This window comes from Leucopleurus acutus (assembly GCF_964270905.1).
Source record: "Leucopleurus acutus genome assembly, chromosome: 2".
Lineage (NCBI taxonomy): Eukaryota > Metazoa > Chordata > Mammalia > Artiodactyla > Delphinidae > Leucopleurus > Leucopleurus acutus.
Genome location: NC_139143.1, coordinates 150,922,744 through 150,947,540, shown reverse-complemented (window position 1 = coordinate 150,947,540; position 24,797 = coordinate 150,922,744). Strand labels below are relative to the sequence as shown.

General features: G+C 52.9%; 1 protein-coding gene across 4 annotated transcripts in view; it reads right to left on the bottom strand.

Annotated features, from left to right (window-relative positions):
• Positions 1-24,797, bottom strand: part of TTC39A (tetratricopeptide repeat domain 39A) — a gene marked incomplete at both ends in the record, with an annotated part of 57,818 nt that overhangs the window by 16,636 nt on the left and 16,385 nt on the right. The window contains 6 exons of one of the 4 annotated variants that reach the window (XM_082834110.1): positions 1,611-1,675; positions 4,076-4,143; positions 5,420-5,496; positions 6,390-6,521; positions 14,729-14,833; positions 21,847-21,899. In XM_082834110.1, coding sequence (XP_082690236.1) covers positions 1,611-1,675; positions 4,076-4,143; positions 5,420-5,496; positions 6,390-6,521; positions 14,729-14,833; positions 21,847-21,884 — 485 coding nt within the window. Of the gene's footprint in view, positions 1-1,610; positions 1,676-4,075; positions 4,144-5,419; positions 5,497-6,389; positions 6,522-14,728; positions 14,834-15,146; positions 15,191-21,846; positions 21,900-24,797 lie in introns of those variants that run through there. The other 3 variants (XM_082834109.1, XM_082834108.1, XM_082834107.1) reach the window with 3 other exon arrangements.

Here is a 24,797-nt window from a genome sequence, read left to right as displayed (position 1 = left end):
CAATCAAAATGTCTCCAGACACAGCCAAACGTCTCGTGGGAAGAAAAACCGCCCCCAGTTGGGAACCACTGGGTTAACTCCAACACCGCCTCCTTGAGGAAGTCTTCCTGGAGTCTCTTGGTTGGAATCCAACCCTCTTTCTTCTGGTCACCAATAGCTCAGAGTCCATATCCCAGTCTGTCTGGGGCAGGACAGGGGCTTTAAAGATGTACCTGCCTCCCTTCCAGGCCACGAGCATCTTGAGGGCATTTGCTCAGCAAACACGGACTAAGGTTTCTCTGTGCCAAGCACCGGAGGACAGCAGGGAGCAAAGCCATCAAGCTGCTGTCCTCACAACTCTCCCGCTCTTAGAGACAGACCCCTATCGAGTCACTGTGAGGATGAAGAGGAACCCTGGAGCCTGGCCTAGTTTGGGGTTCTGGGAAGGTTTCCTCAAGGAGCTGACATCTGAGCTGAAAACTAAGTGATGAAGAGTTAGCCTGGCACAAAGTGTTCCTGGCAGAGAAGACAGTGTGTCCCAGGGCCCTGAGGTAGAAATCTGGCATGTTTGAAAACCTGAGGGAAGGCCCAAATGTCTGAGGCACGGTGGGACGGGAGCTACGGCTAGGAGGACAGGGGGACCCCCCAGGAATGACTCGGCAGGACCCAGGAGTTTATTCTAAGAGCAAGAAGGGGTCTCAGGAGTTGGCAGGGACTGACTGACCTGACAAGGTTTGTGCTTTGAAAACATCACTTTGGCAGCTGGTAGGGAGACTACAAGGGCCAGAACACAGTCTGGTTTCCCTGAACAATTCCAGCAGGACCCACAAAGCAGTGTGGTGTCCATATACTGCATGGTGTGCTATACCCCAGTAGTACCTGGAAATCAAACTCACCATCTCTCTGCAGGGAAATAGTCACATTAAGTGGGGAAAATAAAGATGATAGTCTCAAGTCAATTCAAGTCAACTTTTAATGGAAAAGGAGTTTCAATGCCAAAATTGGGGCAGTGGGGAGGGTTAATTATTTTCAGAGCTTTTCTGATTTTGGAATTGTAGATAAGGATTGCGGGACCACATTGGGCAGAAGTGCTCTGGACTGAGTCTTCAGTCTTTGCTCCATAAACACGGCCTACGTGTGGCCCAGTGCTGAGATGGCATGGAAATAATCTGGCTCTCGAGGAGCTCCCAGTTTGGAGAGGTGGTGTGTATTATGTAAGCATCATCCCTGTGTACTGGAGGGTTCAAGGAAGGCTTCATGGGGAAAGCGGCATTTGGACGGGGCCTTTACGGATGTGTAGGAGTCCTGCTGCTATTCTCAAAATGACTGTTCCTGTGTCTTTCTCCCACCCCCACCAGACCGAGCTGTTTGTACAGAACATGTGCCTTGTTTTCCCCTAGCTCAGGGTCAGGCACAGAGTCTGCTCTCAGGGGGACCAAATGAACAGATACACCCAGGGGAATAATATTCCAGAAAACTGAAGTCCTGAAGGTACAGAAATCTATCTGAGGTCACATAGCATTCTAGGTTTCCTGCCTCCAGCCAGTGCCCTCTACCTCCCACAAAGCAGCCTGAGGGACACAGGGCAGTAGATGCTGTGGCCTCAGGCCCCCCAGGCCAGCCCCACTCACTTGTAGGTCTGGTAGCTGTTTCGAACTTTGATGCCACCCTTGATGAAGCTCACCATGTTCTCGTCCTGCAGGGGGGAGAGATGCTAAGAGCCGGGCCTGGGTGGGTAGCCACAGGCTTGAGAGGGATCATACAAGGCTCTGGATACTGCCTGGCCCTCCCTGGGCCCAGCTTTATGAGGGGCCCCACGTGGGTGGGGTCAGAGGCCTCCCCACTCTACCCCTGGTACTTGAGATAAGGGTCTTGCTTGCCAAACAAGACCTCCACAATGCCCAGGGCTCAACCACAACCTCCTGTGGCAGGCTCATATGTACATATACTATGTGCGTGGAGAGAGGCCTGGAGGAGATGCTCCCACCGGTTAACAGGGGCGGAACTGTGGGGAAGGAAGGGAGACGTTCATTGTTTGATTGCTTGTGTTTTTTTACAACAAGCAGGTATTTATCACATTTGTAATTTAAAGCGCCAGTACCTGGGGACTTCCCTGGCGGTCCAGTGATTATGACTCCGTGCTTCCACTAGAGGGGGCACAGGTTCGAACCCTGGTTGGGGAACTAAGATCCCGCATGCCACACAGTGCAGCCAAAAAAAAAAAAGCACCAATACCTACAGTCCACCTGACAGTTCCACTCCCAGGTATACACCCAAGAGAAATGGATGAACATCTTCAAGAATGCTCACAGAATCACGGTTCATAGCAGCCAAGAACCGGAAACAACCCAGATATCCTTCAGCAGGATAATGGATAAACAAACTGGTATATTCATAGAAGGCAGTATTACACTGCCATGTACGGTTGGGTGAAGAAAGCAAGTCCCACACAGCTTGAGGCCTTAAGAAGCTCAAAGGCAACTAAAACATAACAATATGCTGTTCAGACATGAATAGGAAGCCGAGAAAACCATTTTTAAAAAATAGGGCGGGGGGGCTTCCCTGGTGGCGCAGTGGTTGAGAGTCCGCCTGCCGACGCAGGGGACGTGGGTTCGTGCCCCGGTCCGGGAAGATCCCACATGCCGCGGAGCGGCTGGGCCCGTGAGCCATGGCCGCTGAGCCTGCGCGTCCGGAGCCTGTGCTCCGCAACGGGAGAGGCCACAACAGTGAGAGGCCCGCGTACCGCAAAAAAAAAAAAAAAAAAATAGGGCGGGTGATGATAAATACAAACTCTAGGTAGTGGTTTCCCCTGGAGGAAGGGAGGCAGAGGGCAAGGAGATGTGCCAGCAGGGTTCTGTTCTCCAGTTGGGTGGGGGGTTCGTGGGTGATTATTATGTGTAATAATAGGGTAAACAAACAACGGAAATAAAAGGCCAGTCATGGTGCAATTATTACAGTGATCCTAACGAAGAATTCAGATTAATCCAATTCTAATCATCTGAGGTCCAAAAAGACAGAAAAATCACTAACAAAAATAAACAGTACCCCAACAATAAAATTTATATGTGCCTCTCCACCCCAGTACACCTATTTACATGACGATTATATTTTATAATTATAATCCAGGCTTTTTGGTAAAATCATGACGTGATGGTTCTCATAATTTCCACTGTGGTGAGGAGCATAGGCTCTGAGTTGGCCAGACCTGGTTCAAATCCCAGCTCCGCCATTTGCTAACCATGTGACCCTGAGAAAGCGGTTCCTCCCCCACTAATCCTCCCCATCATAGGCCTGGGAGGTGCTGATTAAATAATACATAGAAAGGTAGGTAAAAACAAACATGCAGGTGCTTCCCTGGTGGCGCAGTGGTTGAGAATCTGCCTGCTAATGCAGGGGACACGGGTTCAAGCCCTGGTATGGGAGGATCCCACATGCCGCGGAGCAACTAGGCCTGTGAGCCACAACTACTGAGCCTGCACGTCTGGAGCCTGTGCTCCGCAACAAGAGAGGCCGCGATAGTGAGAGGCCCGCGCACCGCGATGAAGAGTGGCCCCCACTTGCCACAACTAGAGAAAGCCCTCACACAGAAACGAAGACCCAACACAGCAAAAATAAATAAATTAATAAACTCCTACCCCCAACATCTTAAAAAAAACAAACAAACAGGCAATGTGTATAAGGTATGTAAAAACAACATGCCTGTAATGTACATACAAAGCCTGGTATGTTGCAGGTTCTACAAGTCAAGTTCTTGAATGAATCACGTTTGATTCATTCAGACTAGTCTGCTGAATGAATCAAACGTAAAGCAGGCTCTGTCACCCCTGTGACATGAAAACAGCAGGGAAGCAGCAGTCACGAGGTGGAAGCACATCCTGGTAGTGGGTGGGAACGCATGTGCTCCGTGTGGAGGGGTAAGGCCCATCACCTCTGCCCCTGAGCCTGCCCAGGGCCAGGAGTGTTGGGGTGACGGAGCCTCAGTCCTCGCCTCAACCCCAAGGGGGCTGGGCATGGCTGCTCTAGACCCTTCAGGCTAAGACGTGGTGACCCATCTTCTGAAACCCCCAGGCTGCTTGTACAAGAAGAGGGTTCCTACCTGCAGGAAGGTCAGGGCTGCTCTCTGCAGCAGGCACTCTGCGTAGCAGACCTCAGCGTGGATTTCCACTGCAGGGAGAAAACCAAAGCCCTGCGGCCTCCTGGGACTCTTGGCAGGAGGCATGGGCCAAATCCTCCTCATCCCACTTCCCAGAAGGCAAAGGGAGCCTGAGTCAGCACCTGCCTGCCACCTCCCGAATCCCCATCACCAGGTTGCCTGGTGGCAGGCACCATTGCCCTGAATTAGCTCACACCCCCGACCCCACCCCTGAGAATGTCAGCACAGGGCCCTGGGCCTTGTTCTCTTGTCCTCCGGGCGTCACTGTAGGTGCTGTGCACCAACACCCCTACAGTGCTGGGATGAATGGATAAACCCAGGGAAGCCGCAGGCTGCAGGAGTAAGGAAGGAGAACGAACACAGCCCGAGGAGTCAGGAAAGACTTCCAGAAGAAGACACCTGAGTTGGGCTATTTGAGTTGAACATGGGATGGAAGGATGAGGCAGGAAGAGCTTTCTCGGCAGAGGCCCGGGAAAGCCAAACAACTCAGGTGCCTGGGGGACAGCTGAGCCACAGAAGGTTGAAATGGGGTGGAGCAGGGAGAGATTTAGGGGACAGGGAAAGATGAGGGGCAGAAGTCTGGCTGTAAGGGGTCTTAAACACTGGTGGAGGCCTGCAGATTTGGTCCTGTGGGCAGCAGGGAGCCATGGAAGGTAGGAAGGAGAGAGTGGCACCATCATAAGCACTGTTTTGCACTGGAACCTTCAAAGGGCTCTCGAGGTGGGGAGGGCCATTTGCTCCTGCACTAAAGGGTCCCAAATTGCTTATGGTTGGCTGCTGCTGTCTCCAGGACTGCCACATGTGGTCACGGCACAAAGATGCCACATGGCTCTGGCGGCCCAGACCTTCTCTTCCACGGCCCCCAGCTGTTTCATCTCAGTGTGTCAGCCTCTAGGACCACATTCCCCGCAGGAGCACGTGAGATCACTAAGATAATTAAACCAGTAAACCTAACTGCACGCATAGTCCTAAGCCCACACTGGCCTGAGGAGCAAAGTGCATGGACCTTGTGACAGCATTTTCTTACCCAATTTCCAGCAGGTAATACTGTCAGGTAAGTGAGTCTCACCTGCTCCCCCGCCCTCACCACCCCACCCCCACCCCCGCCACCTGAGACCAGTCCTCAAAAGGCCCCAGGTCTGACCCATCTGTGTCCCAGTGTCTAGGGCAGGGCCCGGCCCCCTGGGTGACAACTGGGAGGACACCTGTCCCTTCCCACCCCTTCCTGGGCCTGGAACCGGGCTGCCTGGCGTCAGCAGAGTTGAGAGCACATCCCAGATGCCACACCTTCCGTGAATTGGTCCATAGTGGGGCGGTGCAACAGGTTGTTGAAGGAATCTGTTACAGAGGACTTCCTCCGGTGCCTGAAGAGGAAAATGGGATCTCAGGTCATTCAGGGAGGGTGAGCGAGGGGCCCGTGTGCCTCCAACAGCATCTCCTGCCCCTCCCGTAGGACTCCACACACTAAACTCCTGGCAACTCCCCCCAGTCCAGGCCTTCTCACACCCTTGCCCCTGCTGTTGCCTCTGCATGGAGCCCCCTCCCCCGCCCACTCTACCCTGGCCAGTTCCTAGTCACCCTACAGGACCCAGCTCTGGCATCACCTCCTCCAGGATGCCTTTCCTGCTCCTCCAGCTGGACCCCCACGACCCCATGAGCCTCCCTGCATCGGGCTGGGATGTTACTGTCTGTGCCTGTCTCCCCAATCAGGCAGTTCAGGCGTCAGAGGGGCCAGGGTCTGATGATTCCCTGGGTGGCTAGTGCCCAGCACAGGGCCTGGCCTAGGGCAGGCAGGGGTGTGTCCCAGTGAATGACGACTCCACCTGTGCACGAACCCTGAGGGTCTATTCATTCACGCATACAGGCAGTTAACGTGTACTGAACACAAACTATGCACCAGGTCCCGTAACCGAAGTCTTCATTCAGTCCCCACAACAACCCTGTCATCACACCCATTTCACAGATGAGGAAAGTTCAGACCAGAAAGGGGCTTGCCCAAGGTCAGCGAGTTATTACGTGACAGAGCCAGGATTTGTCTCCTCCCAAGCCAGCCTGGCCCCTGGAAGCCCTCCGTGACTGGCTCAGACAACACAGCTCCTGAGGCAGTGCTAACAGGGATGGGTTTTAGCACTTGGGGACACTTTTTTAGCCAAAACGAGTAGGACTAATAGTGGCATGTTAGGCACTGGGATAGGCCAAGGTGACAGAAGGATGGGCCTCACAACCCCTCATCCCTGTCCACACCCCCGGCCGCGACCTCTGACAGAGCGACTGGGCCTCCTTCAACATGTTGCCAGCAAGTAGGATGTCCTGGGGGTCAAAGGTCATCATGGCCTGCATCTCCAGGATGGTGGCATACGTCAGTGAGTGGTACATGCTCTCCTTGGTTCTGCCAGAGAGAAGGGACACGAGAGCATAAACTCCTAGAACTCCAAGGCAGCTGACCCTGTGTCATCACCCACCGTTCCCTCCCCCATCCCGCATGGGAGGAAACACAGGTCCAGAGAGGGGAAGGGACTTGCCAAGGGCTGACCCTTCCATTGCTGCTCAGGCGGCCTCGGATCCCAGCATCTCTTCTTCCTGCTGAGTGGCTCTACGTGACTCCAGATCTGAGCCTCGGTTTCTCACCCATTCCATATGGACGGCAGCAGCAAGGCTGCCGTGAGGACTCCGAAAGAGCTCAGCAGTGTGTTGGCCTGAGGTGGTACTCCCCTGTGCCAGGGCCTGCCTCTCACCTGCTGCCCCATCTACCACAGGTCCTGTCTGTGGGGTCTCTTCTCTCCTCAAGCCCCACCTCGGGCTTGCCCATCCTTGTTCCCTGGACCTCACTGACCTCGCCACCTCCTGCCTCTCCCCACCCCATCATCTGATCCTGTTGCTCTCTGCCTGAGCCCTCCCGTGACTTCCACATCCCATGAGACAATGCTGGGGGCCCGAGGCGCCACACATCACAGGCCCTGCCCACCTCTCCAGCCCAGCCCTCATATCACTTATGCTTCTGACCCACCATCTGGTCACATTCAAGACTATACCACACTGAACCACACACACTCTCCTCGAGAAAAGCCCACATCTTCCCTTCTGCAGGCCTTTGTCCTTGCTGTTCCCTCAGCCTGAAATGCCCATCCCCTACCCCCGCATCCCCTGACTCATCTGTCAAGGCCCTCAAATGCCTCAAAGGCCACTGGGAATCCAGGGCTCCCTCCCAAAGGGAGCATGTGTCTATAACTGAGGCACAGGTCACACTGAACTTATATCAGCCGAGGCTCAGCTCTCTCCCAGACTGTGGGCTCCTCAAGGACAGCGCTTGTGTGAGATTTATCTCTGACTCAGCACCACCGTGACAGGGCTGAGGGAGCCGGTCTCGAAGCCTCCCCGTCCTGTCTCCGGGCTCCGCCACAGCCCCAGACCTTGCATCTAAAGGGTGTTGGGGGGAAGAGGGGTGGCATTTAGTCTAACACACGCAGAGAGCAACAGGCAAGGAAGGATGGGACCAATGCCAGTCCTCCTCTGTACGTGGGGAAGTCACAATGTATCTGGGCCTTGATTTATGCTTCTGCAAAATGGGGACAATAATGCTGGCCCACCCGAGTCCATGTGGGTCTGGCTGGGGATTACCCTTGCCTGGCACACAGTAGATGCTGCAGCGATTTTTTGCTCCCTTCCCTACACCCCCTAATTAATTATTTTCCAAACTCCTCAGTGCCAGGCTTATGCTGGGAACTTCAGGGGAGAGAGAAGATGACTAAGGTTTATAGACCATCTATTCTATCATAAGACTTCACCTGTTCTTCATTCATAAAGCACCTCTGTAAATTAAGTTGCTTTTTTACTTCTGGGTGATTCTCAGGTGATATTATCCTTGGAAGTCAAAGGTTCATGAAGGAGACCAGTCCTGGCAGCTGTTGGGACACCTCCCAGGTCTCTGCTAGAACTGCTTATCTGAGGGCAGTGGCTTGTGGAAAGGAGGCCACAGTCTGCAGTGGGGTTACAGAACTCAGGCTTCAGAGTCTCTCAGACACAGGTTGGAATCCTGGCCTCGCTAGTCACCAGCTGTGTGATCCTCGTGAGTCTTGCAGCCTCTCTGAGCCTCAGGCTTTTCCTCTGTAAAATGGATACAATAACCCTTCTCTCCCAGGACTTTGGGTGGCTTAAGTAGGGTGCCCAGGCCAGGGCCATAACACCGATGTTCAATGAATGTGAGTCTGAGTCCCTCTGTGTCCTGCCAGGGTCAAGGGTCATTGCCCTACATAAAAACTTTCTCCCTGAGGAAGGGTTTCCCGGACAGCACACAGACCCACCTCCCAGATAATCCCCTTCCCCCAGGCCTCTCCAACTCTCACCCTCCTCGCCCCCAGGTCCCAGGCCCAGACTCAGCCACACCTGCCCAGCCCAGTAGGAGGGAGAGCCCCTCCTGGGCAGCTGGCAGGCGAAATGGAATTTCTAGTCTGAGGCCCAAGGCCCCGACAGGCACCTGCAGCTGGGAATCCTAGCCCCTCCCCAGCCCATGACGTGGAAGCTCCCAACTCTGGTCTGGACTGGGATTCAGGGCACAGAGGTATAACAACCCCCCAGACCTCAGGCACCCCAAGTTTAGTCTGCACTCCACAAAGTCCTTGTTGTACATACGGCGACCAGACCCCTAGAAGCAACGATCCCCTCACCTCTGAGCTAGACCCACCTCTAGGACATGATGCCCAATGGGGTCTCACCTGCCAGGCCTAGACAAGCTGTCAAGATGGGGAGGGCACTGGAAGAGCCATCGGAAGAGCAGGGTGTTGGGACTGGGGACTCCTTGGCCACCTGGAGGTCTGCTAAGCCCAGCGGCCTCCAGCCCTTCCCTCCTCTGCCAGTAGCCAGGGCTCAGGCCCTTGTCAGCTACTCATCAGCCATCCTGTCCTCACCATCAGGACGACTGACTCTGACCCAAACCCCACTGCTGTTTCCTGGGGACACCCCTGCAGTCACAGCCTAAGGCCTTACTTCCCGAGGACCTCTCTGGGCGAGGATGCCCCCCTGCAGCCTGTCTCAGAGACAGACCTCCTGCCTCCAAGCCACTTTCCTTCACCCTCATGAAATCCCCCCACGCCTCTCAGACCCACCTCGCTGCCCTCCTCTCCAGCCCAACCACCTTCTGGGGGACTCATATCCCCAGTCCACCTTCCATCACCCTGCCCTCTCCCTTCTGGGACCGTCCCCAGCTCTCCCCACCCCAGCCAGGCTGACTATCTGTCTTCCTCAAATACACTAGACCCTTGTTCACTGCCAGGCCTTGGCACCGGCTGTTCCTCTGCCTGGAAATGCCCTCTCCATCTGGCTGACTCCTTCTCATCCAACCTCTCTCAACTTAAATGTCACTTCCTCCAGGAAGACTTCCGGGGCTGGCTGAACACAGGTGTGCGATCTGTGCAGTCACACGGGGCTCCATGCTTGGTTTAATGCTCTGCTGTCACCGTCTTGAAACCCTTAATAATTTTTGAACAAAGAATTCCACATTTTCACGTTGCAGTGCACCCCGGAAGGTATGTGGCTGGTCCTAAAGCCATTATTACTTGTTTCACTTGGTGCCGTGAGGAACCCTGAGAAGGGCCCACGCCCCGCTCGGTACTGCAGCCCCAGCACCCGGCCCACCGCCGGCCACAAGAGGGCACTCCTGAGGTGCTGCCGAGTGAACGGGCCCCAGGTGCCCAACTGCCCCATCCCATGGGTCACACCTTGACCTCCCCGTCAGCCCAGAGGCCAGCTCTGCTTCTGGAGTCCTGCACGATACCACCCACCCTCCCAGCCACAGACTCCCCGCCTGCCGCCTGTGCGCTCTCTCCAGTCACTCCCACTGCGCCATCCCCCCACCTCCAGCCTGTCCTCTCTCCCTGACCCCCTAGCTGAGCTTCCTCATACCAGCCACTCTCTTGTCAAAACCCTCACTGCTGGCCTGCCAACTCTCGCTGCCCTGGTTAGGAGCCGCGCGACCGCCTAGTTTCTCCGCGGCGCTGCCACTGAGCAAGGCAGGAGGAAGCCGCCAGCCACACGGACGGGCACGCTCTGAGCGGGGCCCCCAGCCTCGGTCCATCGTGCCACTCATGAACTTCTGCCCAGTCCCTGCCACCTCCCCAGCCCAGCACCAGCCTGACCCCTTCCTCTCAGCGGGGGACTTTGCTTCCTCCCCCAGAGGGATCCGGGACAGTGCAGGGGCACACCACCCTCCCTTGGCCCCACACACCTGTTCTACCTCCTTCCCTCCCTCCTGGAAGACGCGGCACGTGTGAGGCCTCCTGTGCCAGGGAAACTCCACCTGCTTGAGATCCAGGATGGCCCAGGAGGCAAAGTGTGGGTTGTGGAGCTGAATGGGGCTGGATGTGCATCCTGGTCCTGCTGCTTATCAACCATGACCATTTTTTTCATCAAATGAGTAGTGTAGCTACCATGTTCCAGAGACAGTGCTCAGGGACACACACAGCGTGAAGTAAAATAAACCAGAAGCTACTCAAAGAAGTGAAAAAGGGAAAGCAAATGGTGTATATATGGTGACATATATACACCAATCTGTATAAAAGAGATAACTAATAAGAACCTGCTGTAAAACAAACAAACAAACAACAAAGTAGTATAACATGCAGGTTCTGGTGTTAGTTTGGGGGAAAGAAAAAAGAAAGAAGTGAAAAAGGGAAAGCAGAAGCTGGGGCGGGGGGAGGCTTGGAGAGCCCAGTTACTCCCCGAGGGCAAAGTGTGGGTGACAGTGAAACGAGACACCACGCGTGCTATGGGGAGCAGTGGATGACACTGACCCCCAGCGTCCTTCACAGCTTCAGTGGCTGTGAATGGGGAGAGGAGACCATTTCTGAGCAAGAATTATTTTATCTAGACCAGTGGTTCTTAACAGAGATGGGGAGGTATTTTTACGGAATCTGCCCACCCCTCCCCTGACAGCTAGCAATTTCTGGAAACATTATTTGGTGGTCACAAGAAGGGACGGGGAGTGTGCTCATGACATCCACTGTTTGGGGAGGAAGCGCTTCAACTCAAAAGAAAGCAAAGACCCTTTTCCGGAATGGGGCAGGAGTCAAGAGAAAGAGAGGTTACAGTGCCTCAGGTGTGAGATGAAAGGTGGCCTCACAGGAAGCCTGTTCTCTCTGTGGTGCTTCCTTCAGGGCAGGCGTTGCCTCTCGGGAGCCTGAGTTGCAGGACCCCTAGTAGAGGGCCCTCCTGAGGTGAGGGAAGGCGAAGCAGCCCCTCAGCGAGGAGGGGGCCGAGGGCGGGAGGAGGGCGTTGAGGGGGCAGTGGCAGAGAGGAGCCACTTCAGGACGGGTAGTGACCAGGAGGGAAGGGGAGCCGGGGAGCCTCCCTAAAGCACTGGGAGGGGAGCCTGGATGTTCGGTGATGGGGCAAGATGGGGCCTGGCCTGCCTCAGGCAGCGGCCCCACTCCCGAGCAGACCCGGCCCTGCCGTACCTCAAGCCGGATCCCCCCAGAGGGTGGGGATGAGGTGTGAGGACCGCTCGCGGAGGGACTACCGTACGACTCAGGACCACCAAGCCCTGGAGCTGCCCCGCTCAGAAGGTGGGCCACTGACCCCAGACAGGAGATCAATGGGTCAGTCAGGTCTAGAGAAACTGAACAGGCCTGGCTCGAGGCTTGGGGAAAGCCGTCCCCCTACCCCAGCACTTGCTTTCCCTGGGGACCTGGGGGAACCAGTTGTGGCAGAGGACAACCTGGAGCTGCAAAGAGGGGATCGGGCAAGCAGGCAGCAGACATGATTAGACCCCTGGCTCCTCACCCCTATCCCAGTCCCGGAACTCAGGCAGCCAGGGGCTCTCTGTCCAGACTGAGGAATGGAGGATTCTTCTCTGGAAAAGCTAACATCTGGGGCCCGCTCTCTGCCAGATTATCCAAAAGCTGATCCCACCAATTACAAGGCTTCTTGGCCCAGACCTTCCAGTTGGCCTTTGAGTGAATGTGCTCTTAAATACGACCAGACAGCCAGCCAGGGACCATCGGGCATTTCAGGGTAGTGCCCCCTGCCCTACCATGAGGAGAGTACTCCCCCCATTACACAGAAAAAGGAAACCTGGAGAAAGCCAAGATTATGCAGGGAAAGAATAAAATACTTTTAAAAGAGATAATATTCTGTGCTAATAGTAATAACAACAATAAATACTTATTAGAGGGCTTGCTACATGCCAGGTCCTATCCTCAGGACACTCATATTTTTAAATATACATATAAAGAACACAGTGCACTCATAAACAAAGAATAAGATGTTTTAGGAAAAAAAGAACATTCAGAGAACACTGTAGAGTACTAGGGAATTAATCATATGATTACACACAAGAAAGAAAAGTCAGTGGATTTAATGATAAGGTTGAGGAACTCTCCCATAAATCAGAGGAAAAAAGATAAAGAAATGCGAGGGGGGTGGTGTGCGGATAAATATCTTAGAAGAGGACTGATCCAGGAAGTCCAATACCTGCCTTAAACAAAGCCCAGGAAAGGGAAACAGAACGTGGAAGGATCATACGAGAGAATTTCCTAGAACTCAGTTTCCGAATAAAAAAATACCAAGAGGATTTCCCCGTTGACGCAGTGGTTGGGAATCCGCCTGCTAACCTGGGGACATGGGTTCGAGCCCTGGTCTGGGAAGATCCCACATGCCACGGAGTAACTAAGCCCGTGTGCCACAATACTGAGCCTGTGGTCTAGGGCCCACGAGCCACAACTACTGAGTCCGTGTGCTGCAACTACTGAAGCCCGTGCGCCTAGAGCCTGTGCTCGGCAACAAGAGAAGCCACTGCAATAAGCCCGCACACCGTAATGAAGAGTAGCCCCCGCTCGCTGCAACTAGAGGAAGCCCGTGTGCAGCAACGAAGACCCAGCGCAGCCAAAACAAACAAACAAAAAAAATGCCAAGTAAAAAGACCTACATTCTGGCACATCATTGTGAAATTTCAGATTTGCAGGAATAAAAGAGAAGATCCTAAACATCTCTGGAGAAGGAAAAAAGACCCCATGCCATGTAAGAAGAATCAGGATTCTCCCGGCTACAGTACATGCCAGAAAACAGGGCAGAAAACAACGCCTTCAAAATTCTGAGGGGGAAAGATTATATTCATGCAACTCTCTCTTTGGAAATTTCTAGAGGACATGCTCTAGTAAAATGAGGGAGGATACAGATAGGAGAGAGAAAAAGCCAGGGCAAGCAAACAGGGGAGAAGCAAAGGGGATTCCAGGAGCCGGCTGGAAGGTGGCCAGTAAACAGGCCTGTCCTCCAGGGGAGAGGTTTCCAGGAAAAAGAGGGACTGAGGGCTTACCTGATATGTCTGAGTATTTATGGAAAACCTCATGACTTGATGGAGTAGTTATAAAGAGTTCAGGATAAACGTATAGCGAATCAGGCAAATGAAAAAAACAAGACAATTATTAACTCCAGAAAGAAAATGTAATCTTATAATGTAAGACTTGTCTCTGCAATGAGCATAATTACATAGTTATAATAATGAAAATACTGATTACTGATTTAGCCAGATATTGTGATATAATGATAGGAGGAGGGAAGGGAGGTGAGGCAGGGGTATAAGAAAGCTAAATTCTTGTCAACCATCAGGTGATGTGTAAAAGCAAAAAGTAACAAGAGTGAATTTTATGGTATGTGAATTATATCTCAACTTAATTTCAGTTTTTAAAAAATTGAAAAAAGTGGTAAGTAAAGAAAGAGTACTCTAAGCATATTATTTAGAAATAAGGCAGGGAATTCCCTGGTGGTGCTGTGGTTAAGAATCTGCCTGCCAATGCAGGGGACCCGGGTTCAATCCCTGGTCGGGGAAGATCCCACATACCACAGAATAACTAAGCCCGTGTGCCACAACTACTGAGCCTGCGCTCTAGAGCCCCAAGCCACAACTACTGAGCCCACACGCCACAACTACTGAAGCCTGCGCACCCTAGAGCCCATGCGCCGCAACTACTGAAGACTGCACACTCTAGGGGCCGAGTGCCACAACCACTGAGCCCGCGTGCTGCAACTACTGAAGCCCACGTGCCCAGAGCCTGTGCTCCGCAACAAGAGAAGCCACCGCAATGAGAAGCCCGCACACCGCAACTAGAGAAAGCCTGCGCGCAATGCAGCCAAAAAAAGAAATAAGGCAGTCAACACTAGAAGAAATGGCTAAACTACTGTCATCATTGCCCTAAAGCCTTGAGTAAAAGCAACTCAAGTCTTCAATGCTTTGGAGGAAAATAACAAAAAGGGGCTGTTTTAGAGCTGGATTCAGTGGGAACAAGAAATCAAAGTGGCAGAAGCTGCAAGACCTGAGGGGAAGGAAGTCACAGTGACCTTAGGGAGGGCCTGGCTGTTCCTGGCTGTGGAATGGGGACCCTGAGCCATTTTTATGGGATTCTCAGGGGTCATAGTGACCCAGAAGGCTGAAGGCATTGAGTTACACAGGGTTCCTCTCACATAAAACCTCTGGTTCTCCATCTGGCATCCCCATCCCTACACTTACATGTGTGCATGCACGTGCGCGCGTGCGTGCGCACGCACACACACACACACACACACACACACACACACACCCTCCATCCCCAACCTGGGCTTAAGCCTCACCTGGGCTTGAGGTAGCTGAGTGCTTCTGAGAACTGGTTGGTGAGGAAGAGGTCCAGGGCGGTCATGCACTGGTCCAGGGACTCATGGAGGCTGCTCACAGGAGTCCTGATGGGAGAGACACAGGCATGACCTGGGAGCTCTCAACAGAGCCTCAGCTGAGAGGCTCGACTGTCCTGGCTGGAACAGAGCCGCCCAAGGCCCACTCGAACTCCCTGGTGGTCCTTGGATGCCTGTCATGAGCTCCTCCAGGCTGCCCACTCTGTACTAAGACACAGGACAATTTGGACTTACCTCTAAGTGTTCCTAAAGGTGGGAGGGGTAGCAGAGGGGGGTGGTGTCATCTGAGATCGTGGGGAGGGGCTGAGGATGGGATGTGGTGGGTTGGTGCAAGGAAACCTCAGGAATAAATTTATCTTACCTCTCACAAGGGTAAAAGGAGTCTTTGTGGCCCTTCCGACCCATTGGACTTTTCTGCCCCCAGTGGGGGGCACAGCCTACCCACTAAATCCCACTTCAGCTCTTTTCTTCCTCCTCCTTCTCTAGGCCTTCTCCTGGCCTCCTCAGGCCTGCATTCTAGAACCCCACAGGCGCTGTCACAATGGGCCATAGTGGGCAGCCACCCTGTAAGAGCTGTCAGGGCCTTTTATGTTCAAGGGCCACCTTCCCAATGGCACCTCCAGTACACCCGACCTCCTCCCAGTCCTTACACTTCTTGATAGCTCTTACCTCCCTCTGACATATATATTTTTTTACTTATTTTTGTGTTTATTGTCTGTCTCCCTCCACTAAAATATAAGCTTCCTGAGGGCAGGAATCTTTGTTTTGTTCACTGCTGTATCACCGGCACCTAGTATCTGGTACAAAATGGGCTTTTGATAAATATAGGTTAAGTCAGTGAATGAATGAATGGATGGATGGATGGAGAGTCTTGGGCTAGGAGGGCAAATCCCTGATCTTTCTGAGCCTCAGCTTCCCATCTGAAAGATGAGAGATGATCCCAAAAGTCCTGTCTGATGGTCTTTTGACTGTCTCTTCTCAAGGGGTCGCTTTCAAGTAGAGAAGGCTCTAAAAAGTGTCTCGATGATCGTACTGAAAGGAGATCCTTTTCCCCCAAAGTTAATAAAGTTCTTTCTCCACCAGGTAAACTTCTACACCTATCTTAAGGCCCAGTTCTAATATCTCCTCCTCTGTGATGCATCAACAGAACTTCCCAGGCAAAATGAAACATGCTTTGGTCAGAACTGAACTCTTGTTTGTTCTCCCAAATCTGTTCTCCAGATTTGCCATCTCAATAAATAGTACCCCTCGACCAAGTTTCTCAAGTCAGAAATAGTCATCCTTGACACATCCTCCCCCTGGCCTCCGTCATCTACTCCATCAATAAGCCCTATCAGTTCTACCTCCTGAACATCTCTTAATCCACTTCCTTCTACACCCAGTGCCCCCCAGTCCAGGCCACTACCATCTGTACCCTCGTCTGATGGAAGACCCCTCCTCTACTCCTGTCCATTCCTAACTCTTCTCTCTCTCTGTTATCCCATTTTATTGTTTTTCATGCCTCTTCTCTCTCTTCTTTGCCATCTCGTTCACTCTCTCTGTTAGATTCTAAGTAATTTCTTTAGATCTTTCATTTCGCTAATTCTCTTTAAGTGGGTCTCATCCGCTACTTATCCTCTACTGAGTTTTTAATTTCAGTGATTTTATTTTTCATCTCAGAAATTCCACTTGGTTCTTTTTCAAATCTGCTTGGTCATTTTGGGCAGTATTTTGTTCCCTGCGTATTGTTGCAAGTCTATCTTTGATTTCTTTATACATTTTAAACACAATCAGTTATAATCAATATCTTAACACTCTAGGATCTTAGACTCTTAATTCTGCTATTTCTTGCTTCTGGTATCTATTGTTCATAGCGACTTGTTTCTTTGTGTGTTTTGTAATTTTACCATGAGCTCCTATTTGACTGATCCCGAAGGGATCTTGAAATGAGAATCCATTCCTCCAGAGAGGATTTTCATTTACTTCAGCCAGCTTCCCTGGGGTGCTACCACCCCCCAAGACCATTTATGTTACTTTTTTTAGTTTAGCATACCCAGGACCACAGAGGTAGTATATATTCAAACCTGAAATTTGTGTGAGGGCAGACCAACATGTATAATTGTCTAGGGGGCCTCTTTGTCCCCACAAGAACTGTCGCCTCCCTTCGTGGTGGGTGGGCGTTTTTTCTAGTCAATGCCCCTATTTGCTGAGGACGCCCTTTGAAGGTGGCAGATTCATGTGAGGTGGTAGGGAGGCTAAGTTCCAACTCTTCACACTGTCGTTGGGTAGCCCCAAGTCCTTATTTCCCATTCCTTAAGTGTCATTAAAACTCAAGAGTCTAGGTTTCTGGAATTTGTAAATACCCTCAGGTCGCTGTGGCTTCATCTTATTTACCAGCCTGATTTCAGCTCTCTCTTAATTCTTGGCCTGAGAGGATCTGTTACTTCTGTAGGCACTCAGGAATGTATTTTAAAGGATGTATGTTGTAACTCATCCAGTCTCTAGGTAGTTTTTTTAAGGGATAATGTAGGAAGCATTATTCCCTTTACTCTGTCCTTCTCATAATAGCCAAAATTATCTTTTTAAAACCGAAATCTGACCATGTCACTTCTGGATTTGAAATCCTTCCCTGTCCTACTCTTAGGATAAAGATCAAGTTCCTTTCCAGGGCCAAAAAGGCCCCACTGGAAGCAGCCTCTGCCCGCCTCTTCATGAGGCAGGGACAGAGTCTTCCTTGGCACCCAGGGCTTAGCCTAGTGAGTGGTGTTCAGTCCACTGTCTCTGTTGCATGAATCAATGAAAAGGCAGTGAGTACCTACTGCCCCAGGCATTTAACTGGCGTGCTCTCTGTGAGCCCTCACAAAGCCTTGTGGAGTGGGGTTATTACCTCCACTGCAGATGAGGAGACTGAGGCACAGAAGAGAGGTGACTTGGCCAAGGTCACACGCCTAAGCGTGGGTTCTAACCCGTTTCTGCCTGAGCCAGGAAGTCAAGTCCATTGTCCTGGCTTCTGCCCATCTCTAAACAATTCCAGAGTCGAGAGCCTACCTCCCACTTCTGCGCACACCCCGCTCCCACCCCCACCTCCAACCCCGTCAAGAGGTTCTGCCTCCTTGGTCTACCTGGAGAGAAAGATGCACAGACAGCACAGAGACGCATAGTCCCTCCCCTGGCAGCCCCAGCACCACTTCCCCTTAACTGTCATGAGGTGGGTCTGCGGTGACCTCTCCAGACGGACAGCTGCTTTGGGGCAGCCCTGGAGCTGATTTCTTCCCTGCCACAAACATCCACCCATCTCTGGCTCTGGGCCAGGCCTGGGGCTGGACTCTGGGGAAAGAAACTGGACCCAGACGTGGGCCTGCCCTTGAGGGCTACAGTGACGGCCAGAGCCATCAGGGCCGTGATCATGGGGGTCACTGGGGGCTGGAGAGGCCCGGAAGTGAGGGGGGTGCCGTCAAGGAAGCTTTCTGGATAAGATGGCCCTGAATTGAGGACAAGATGGAGAAGGAAGTCCCAGAAGAGGAAAAGAGTGTGAGCAAAGGGCTGGAGGCATGATACCATAGTGAGGAGGGGGCACAGGCCATCATGGGGCAGGTGGAGAAGACAGAGGCTCTGGAAGGCCTGTAAGTGTACAGGTGGGATGGGGCATCCCAGCTGGCTGGGGAGCTCAGGCAGGCTGGGGACATTGGCCCCATTTGACCTAATAATAGCATGAACAAACACCTATCACCACTATGAGAATATCACTTCAAGTTATCTAAATTGATGATTGCATTATTTCACTCAGTCCTCCCACCAGCCCCAAGAGCCAGATGTTCTTATCTGCATTTGATAGATAAGTGAAGACAGTGAAGACAGGAACCTGATGTCCTCCTCCCAGGAACCTGGGAGAAGACAGAAATACTTTCTGCAAAAGCAACCTGCCAAACCATTACCCTCCCCTGGCTGTGATGAGGTCCCCACTTCTCTGCAGGCTGTCCCCACCTCTTTAAGGCCTTTCTGCTCCAAGCCACCCTGCCGGGGCCCAGGCCAAAATATTCCTGGGCTCCCAAGTGGTGATGGTGGCCTCTTTGCTGTGCCGGGTGGAAACTCTGGTATGGGGAGGATGCTGAGCAGGGTGGAGCGTGGAGCATGGCTGGTGACGACTAACACCAGGAACTTTAGTGTAGTGGGGGAGGGGGCTTGAAGCCAAAGTGAGAAGAGGGCCACCCCACTCCCCTTTCCTCCCACCTCCCCACGGTGGTCTGCCTGTAAACCACTACCTCAGTGTCTGATGGGCAGAGCTGGGGGACCCTCTTCTCCGCTGGAGACAGGAAGCCCTCCTACCCGGATCCCAGTCAGGGTGAGATGGGTGGGGCAGCGGAGGCAGGGCGAGGCAGTCACTCAGAGAGCAGACTGGAATCAGAGCTGGCTTTTACTTCTTCCAGCATTCAGGGGGAACTTCTGGCTCCGGGGTAAGGCAACCTGTCCATGGGGATCTGTCACATCCACAGTGACCTTTCTAAATTGCAAATACGATTGTGACTCTGCTCCCAGAGTCCCGCTTAGCTGTGCATAACGCTAGTACCACGTGGCAGGGAGTGATGTGGTGTGGCCTAGGTAGCATGGAGTTTTGAAAGCAGACAACCCTGGACTCAAGCTGCAGCTCAGCAATCACTTGTTGGAGAAACGTGGGAAGGTTCTTTAACCTCTATGAGCCTCAGTTTCCTCATCAATGAAATGGGAATGACCTACCTCCCAGGGTTGCTGGGAAGAATGACTGAGACAGTGGAAAGCACAATAGGAAGTATTCGGGAAACATTAGCACATTTTTTTCCCTAAGATTATGTATTTCCATCATTTCTTTTACCGAGCAGCACCACTTTTATAATGAAACTAAGTAACTTTAAAAGATTGAGCGCACATATCCTGTAAAATCCCAGCAATTCCACTCCCGCCTGGCAACATGGAAGAACGCTCACATATGTGCAAAGGACAATCATTCAAGAATATTCAATGTTTGAATAACAAGACACTGGGAACCACCTCAGTGTTCACCAAGAAGGCTGGATAAATAAATAAATGATGGTCTCTACATCAGGTGGCATATCATACTTCAAGGCAAGTGGGGACCAGGGCTTCAAGGATCAAGAGAGCTAAATCTCAGTAACCTGAAGCTGAGTGAGAAAAAGCAAGCTGCAGAATGATTTGTGCTATATGACTCCATTTACAGAAAAAATTTAAAGAGCTATGCATTTTTTAGGCTTATACATAGTCAGCAAAAGAATAAAAACAGACAGAGAAATGATAAAACCAAAATTCAGGATGGTGACTATCTCTGTAGAGGGAAGGGTGGGCTGGTCCACAGGGATGCTTTATTTCTTACAAAGAGTATGAAATAAACAGGGCACAATGTTAACATCTGAAAAAGCTTGCTGGCAAGGGCATGGAGTTCATTTTATTATTTGTGATATTCTTCTGAAGGCTGAAAATATTTCATAATTTTTAAAGTGGAGGAGATTTAAATGTTGGTCTTTTCACCACTGAGCCTCACACATGGGGCTGGGCCCAGAGCAGGCCTGGGAGTGTTTGTTGACTGACTGAATGAGTGTCTATGGTGAAGGTGGAACTGCTTTGCTCCTGCTCTGCTCAGACCCCACCAGAATGGCACTGAACAGGGCCAGGGACAGATGGACCTGGAGGGCACGCAGGTGGGTAGGTATGGTTTAGTGTGAGGATGACCTGCCAGTGCTAGAAGGGCAGGCTCATTGCCCTGGAGGCCCAAGGAGGGGCCAGAGGAGCCCTGGGTTGTAGAGAGGACTCAGTCAGGGATGTGAGTGTGCAAGGAAGAAGAATGAATGAGGGGTCTAGTCTGGGAGTTCAGGATTCTTTAATAGGTGCCCTGCTCCATGCCTGCCTTCTCTCCTGGAAACCATTTTTCTGGGCCCAGTGGGGTGGTGCTCAGGACTGGGCAGAAGGGATTTAACCAGCTTCCAGATTTACAAAGACCAGCCCAGAGAAGGAAGGGAGCAGCCAGCCCAGCCTCCCTGTATTTTCCAAAGGAGGGACCAGAAGTCTAGGGAGGATAAAGGACTTGGTCGATGTCATACAAAACACTGCCTGACTCACCAGGCAACCCTCCCCCAGGCCAGGGTGTCCACCGGCCACCCAACTTCCAAGCCCTCAGCCTGGGACACACACAGGCCCTGTGGAGGCCTCCAGCTGACAGCTGGCACCAGCCGAGTCACCTCCCTGTTCATGTGTTAGCCCTGAGGCCCTCGGCAAATATTGTCCCTGGTGGTGAGGCTCCAGGCAGAATGGCAGCCCTCCCAGCTCACCTGCGCAGGATCTCCACCCAGCAACCTCCTAGCAGTGCCGGCTCCCAGCAGCAGGGCTCCCAGCCCCTATCCACGGGGGTCCAGGAATGGCAGAGTTGCTCCAGGTCTCCCAGCAGCTGGCAGCTGTCACTGCTACAGGGGCGGTGTAGGGGTCCTACAGGGTTCCTCAACGGGGTGGGGTGGGGATGAGCAGAAGTGCCACGTTGAAAGTGACAACACCCACCTTTACTACCCCTGTTCCGGTTGTGCCCGGTGGGCCGGGCCAGTTCCTATCTTAGTCTTTTAACTCCTCCGAATATCCCAGAACATGAAGTACTGTCTGGCATCGCTGGGTTCAAATCCCAGGCCCACTTCTCACCTCCTGGGAGACCTAAGACAAGTCATTTAAGAGCTACTGCTCAGTTTCCTCACCTGTTTCGGAAGTGACAATAAGAGCCCACCCACAGGTGTGGAGATGTAAACGCCACGAGCGGAGGAAGGAGGCTCTGACCCGGCTGTGGCCACAGCTTCCTAACAAAGTTGGGACCCAGCGGGTAGTGACCGACCGACCCAGGGTGCCCAGGGCCTCCACCGTCTCCGCGCAGCCCCCTCCCCGCTCTCCGAAGGTGGCGGCGGCAGCACCCGGAGGCCGGGAGGGGCGGGGGTCGCAGTGCCGCCCCGCAGAGGCTGGAAGCCGCAGTGCGGGCCTCGCGGGAGGCCAGGCCCGGCGCCGCCCCCCGCCCCGCCCCGCCCGCGCCCTCCGGGGCCGCTCCTCAGCGCACTTACCCTGCCGGCACGGCGCCCGGGGAGCCGGCCGTGGTCATCGCCGAGGGGGGCGGACAGCGTGCCCCCGCGGACGCCAGCCGCGGCCCAGGTGCTGCCGCCGGAACCCCGAGCGGGCGCTGTGCCGCCGAGCCGCGGACGCGCCGGCCGGGGAGGGGAGCGCCGGGGGCGGGGAAGTCGGCGGGGCAGGGCCGGGCCTCGGTCTGCCCACCTGCGCAGTGGGGCCAGGCCGCCGCCCGCCCGAGGCCGACCGCAGACGCGGGCCCAGCAGCGGGCGGGGGCTGCTTGGGGCCTGCCCGCCAGCGGAAGGCGCCCCCGCCCCACCTCCGCTTTGACGGGTAAGACCCCTGGGCGCCCAAGGTCTGCCCAGCCCATGCCCCCGAGAGCGGGGGCTCGCTCCTTCCTAAGGAGCCCCACCAGTGTGGTCCCGGGAAGTTCTCCTAGGCCTGAGGTCCACCTCCCTGCCACTCTCACCGCCCCCGACCCAAGCCCTTCATCATCCTACTGCATCGGTCGGGGCATTCATGCAAAGAAAGACATGGCCTCCAGAGTCAGGCTTGGATTTTAATCCCACCCACTTGTCCACAGCTTGACTGTGTTTGCAGGAGACCAGAAGGCAGAAAATAACGCGGTTTAGCACTCGCTGCTAGCCAACAGTTCACACTCGCCTCCTCAAATAGTCCCCATAGCTGCCATTTTACACATGGGGAAACTAAGGTACAGAGTTCACGTGACTTGCCCAAGGCCACTCACCTAAAAAACGGCAAGTCGTGATTGGAACTCAACCCTCCTGACACCAAAGTGCACACCCTTGCCTTCTGGGTCCCCTCTCCCCTGAATCCCCAGGGCCTATGTGGGGTCACCCATAACACTCCTCAGATGCCTACTGTGTGCCCAGCCCTAAGGTATATGTCTAGGACCAGGGTTGAAGCCGACCTGGTCTCCTGGCAGAAGAGCCACTGGCCCATGAAGAGTTAACCAGCTACCGCGTCCAGGCCCCAGATGCTCTTAATCATGACTCATCAGAGCATTCTTAATCATGACTCATCAGAGCACGTGGCTGCCATTAGAGCTGTCCCTTCACAAAGGCAGGGGACAGAAGGAGGAGGGACTCCAGCACCCCTGGATCTGCCCTGAGCTCCAGGATGTTAGAAAAGTTAACAGGAGGAGTCTGTAGAAGCAGCCATGATAGAAAGAGGGCTTGGACTAGGTCCTGGGAGAGCCAGGCAGATTGGGCCTGGTGGCAGAGGGGAGAGGTTTAGGGGATTACTGTTTAAATCTAAACAGGTTGTCTAGAAAGGTAGTGAGTTCTTATGCTGTCCATATATGAGCAGAGCCAGGTGCTCAATAGCAAGGGTTATCCCACCTCTGGGATTCTGACATAAGCAAGGAAAAGATAATTAACTACAAGGAGTGGGCTATGATAACATCCACTGTCATCTACAGAAGTCCAGATAAGGGAGAGTGCTATATAGGCTGGGGGCTTCCTGGAGAAGGTGGACAGAGTTGAGCCTTGAAGTTTGTATTATTTATACACAATGAAGTTGTAGAAAGGATGTACCAGATGGGTACATGGATGAAAAAGCATGGAAGTGGGCAAAGGTACACTGAGGACAGCTGGAGTTTGTGAAGCTGGTGAGAAGACCAGCACTGTGTGTAAAGAGGAGCCTGGGTGAGGAGGCTGGCGGTGGGGGGCTGGGGGGTCTTATCACATGCCAGGCACTTTCAGGTCTCTAGGCATTTGCACATACTGTTCCCTTTGCTTGGAACACACCTTCTTCCTTGTCACATATTATTCATTCATTTAACCAAGGGATGATCCAAAATCGTACAATTGAAAGGCTTCTTTTTTTTTAAAAAAATACAAATTTACCAATATAAAATTGCCAGGGTCCTCCCAGAGCCTTGGGAGGGGCCAGGTGAGTAAGGAGTTCTGAAGGTTTATGCTACATTAGCTTCAAAGTAAATCTTTACTGTATTTGACCAACATTTATTAAAATCCTGCCCTGTGCGAAAGCTCCTACTCACCCTGCAGGTTTCAGTTCAGATGCCTCCTCTTCCAGGAAGCCCTTCCTCCCTAAATGGGTCAGGGGCTTCCTGGGCACACACTGCTCTAACCCACTTTGACCTCCCCTATCACCCTGGGTGAACACCATCTGTGTAGGGTGGGGGTGGAGTGAGGTTTGTATGTGACTGTCTCTGCCATCAGACTGGGACCTTCTGGAGGGTAGGGCCTGGTCTGACATCTCTGTATGAGTGCCGAACTAATCACCAAAAACTTTAACACTGAGCCTAGCACTTTACCATTTTCCTCTGAGGTAATGATTATAATAATGACTGATATTCATCGAAGGCTTATTATGTGCCACACATGTTAAGTATGTAACGTGGATTATCTCGTTTAATGCACACTTTTAACCACCTCTCTGAGCCTCAGTTTCCTCATCAGTAAGATGGAAGTACTGCCTGCTTCAAAGGGTCATTGTGAGGATTAAGCATTATGTGTAAAACGCCCAGAATGGTGCCTAGCATGTGCTTATGGTGTTACATAAGTGCCCTGACGATGGTGGTGACAGTGCCAGGGTAGATGCTATTATTCTCCCCCTTCTACAGAGGAAAACTGAGGCTCCGCTTTGCCTTCAGAGCTGGAACTCTGCCCATGCCACAACGGTGGCAGTGATGCTGGGGCCACTCGCCTGGTGAGTCAGAGCATCAGAGTGGCCCACCCCTCCTGAGGGTTCCACCTGGGTAGTTCCCGGCTCCCAAGAGCTCCTTCCTAGCCCCAACCCTCGGGAGCCTGTGAGTCAACATTATTTCTGCTTCCCAACCCCAGTGACCCTGCTCAGGTCACCTGCTCATTCCCAGGGGACCAGGAGAGCATCCTGAGTCCTGGGTTCCCTCCTCCCCTGCCAGGGGACCTTTTTTTCTGGTGCTTGGTGCCTGGGAGATGTGAG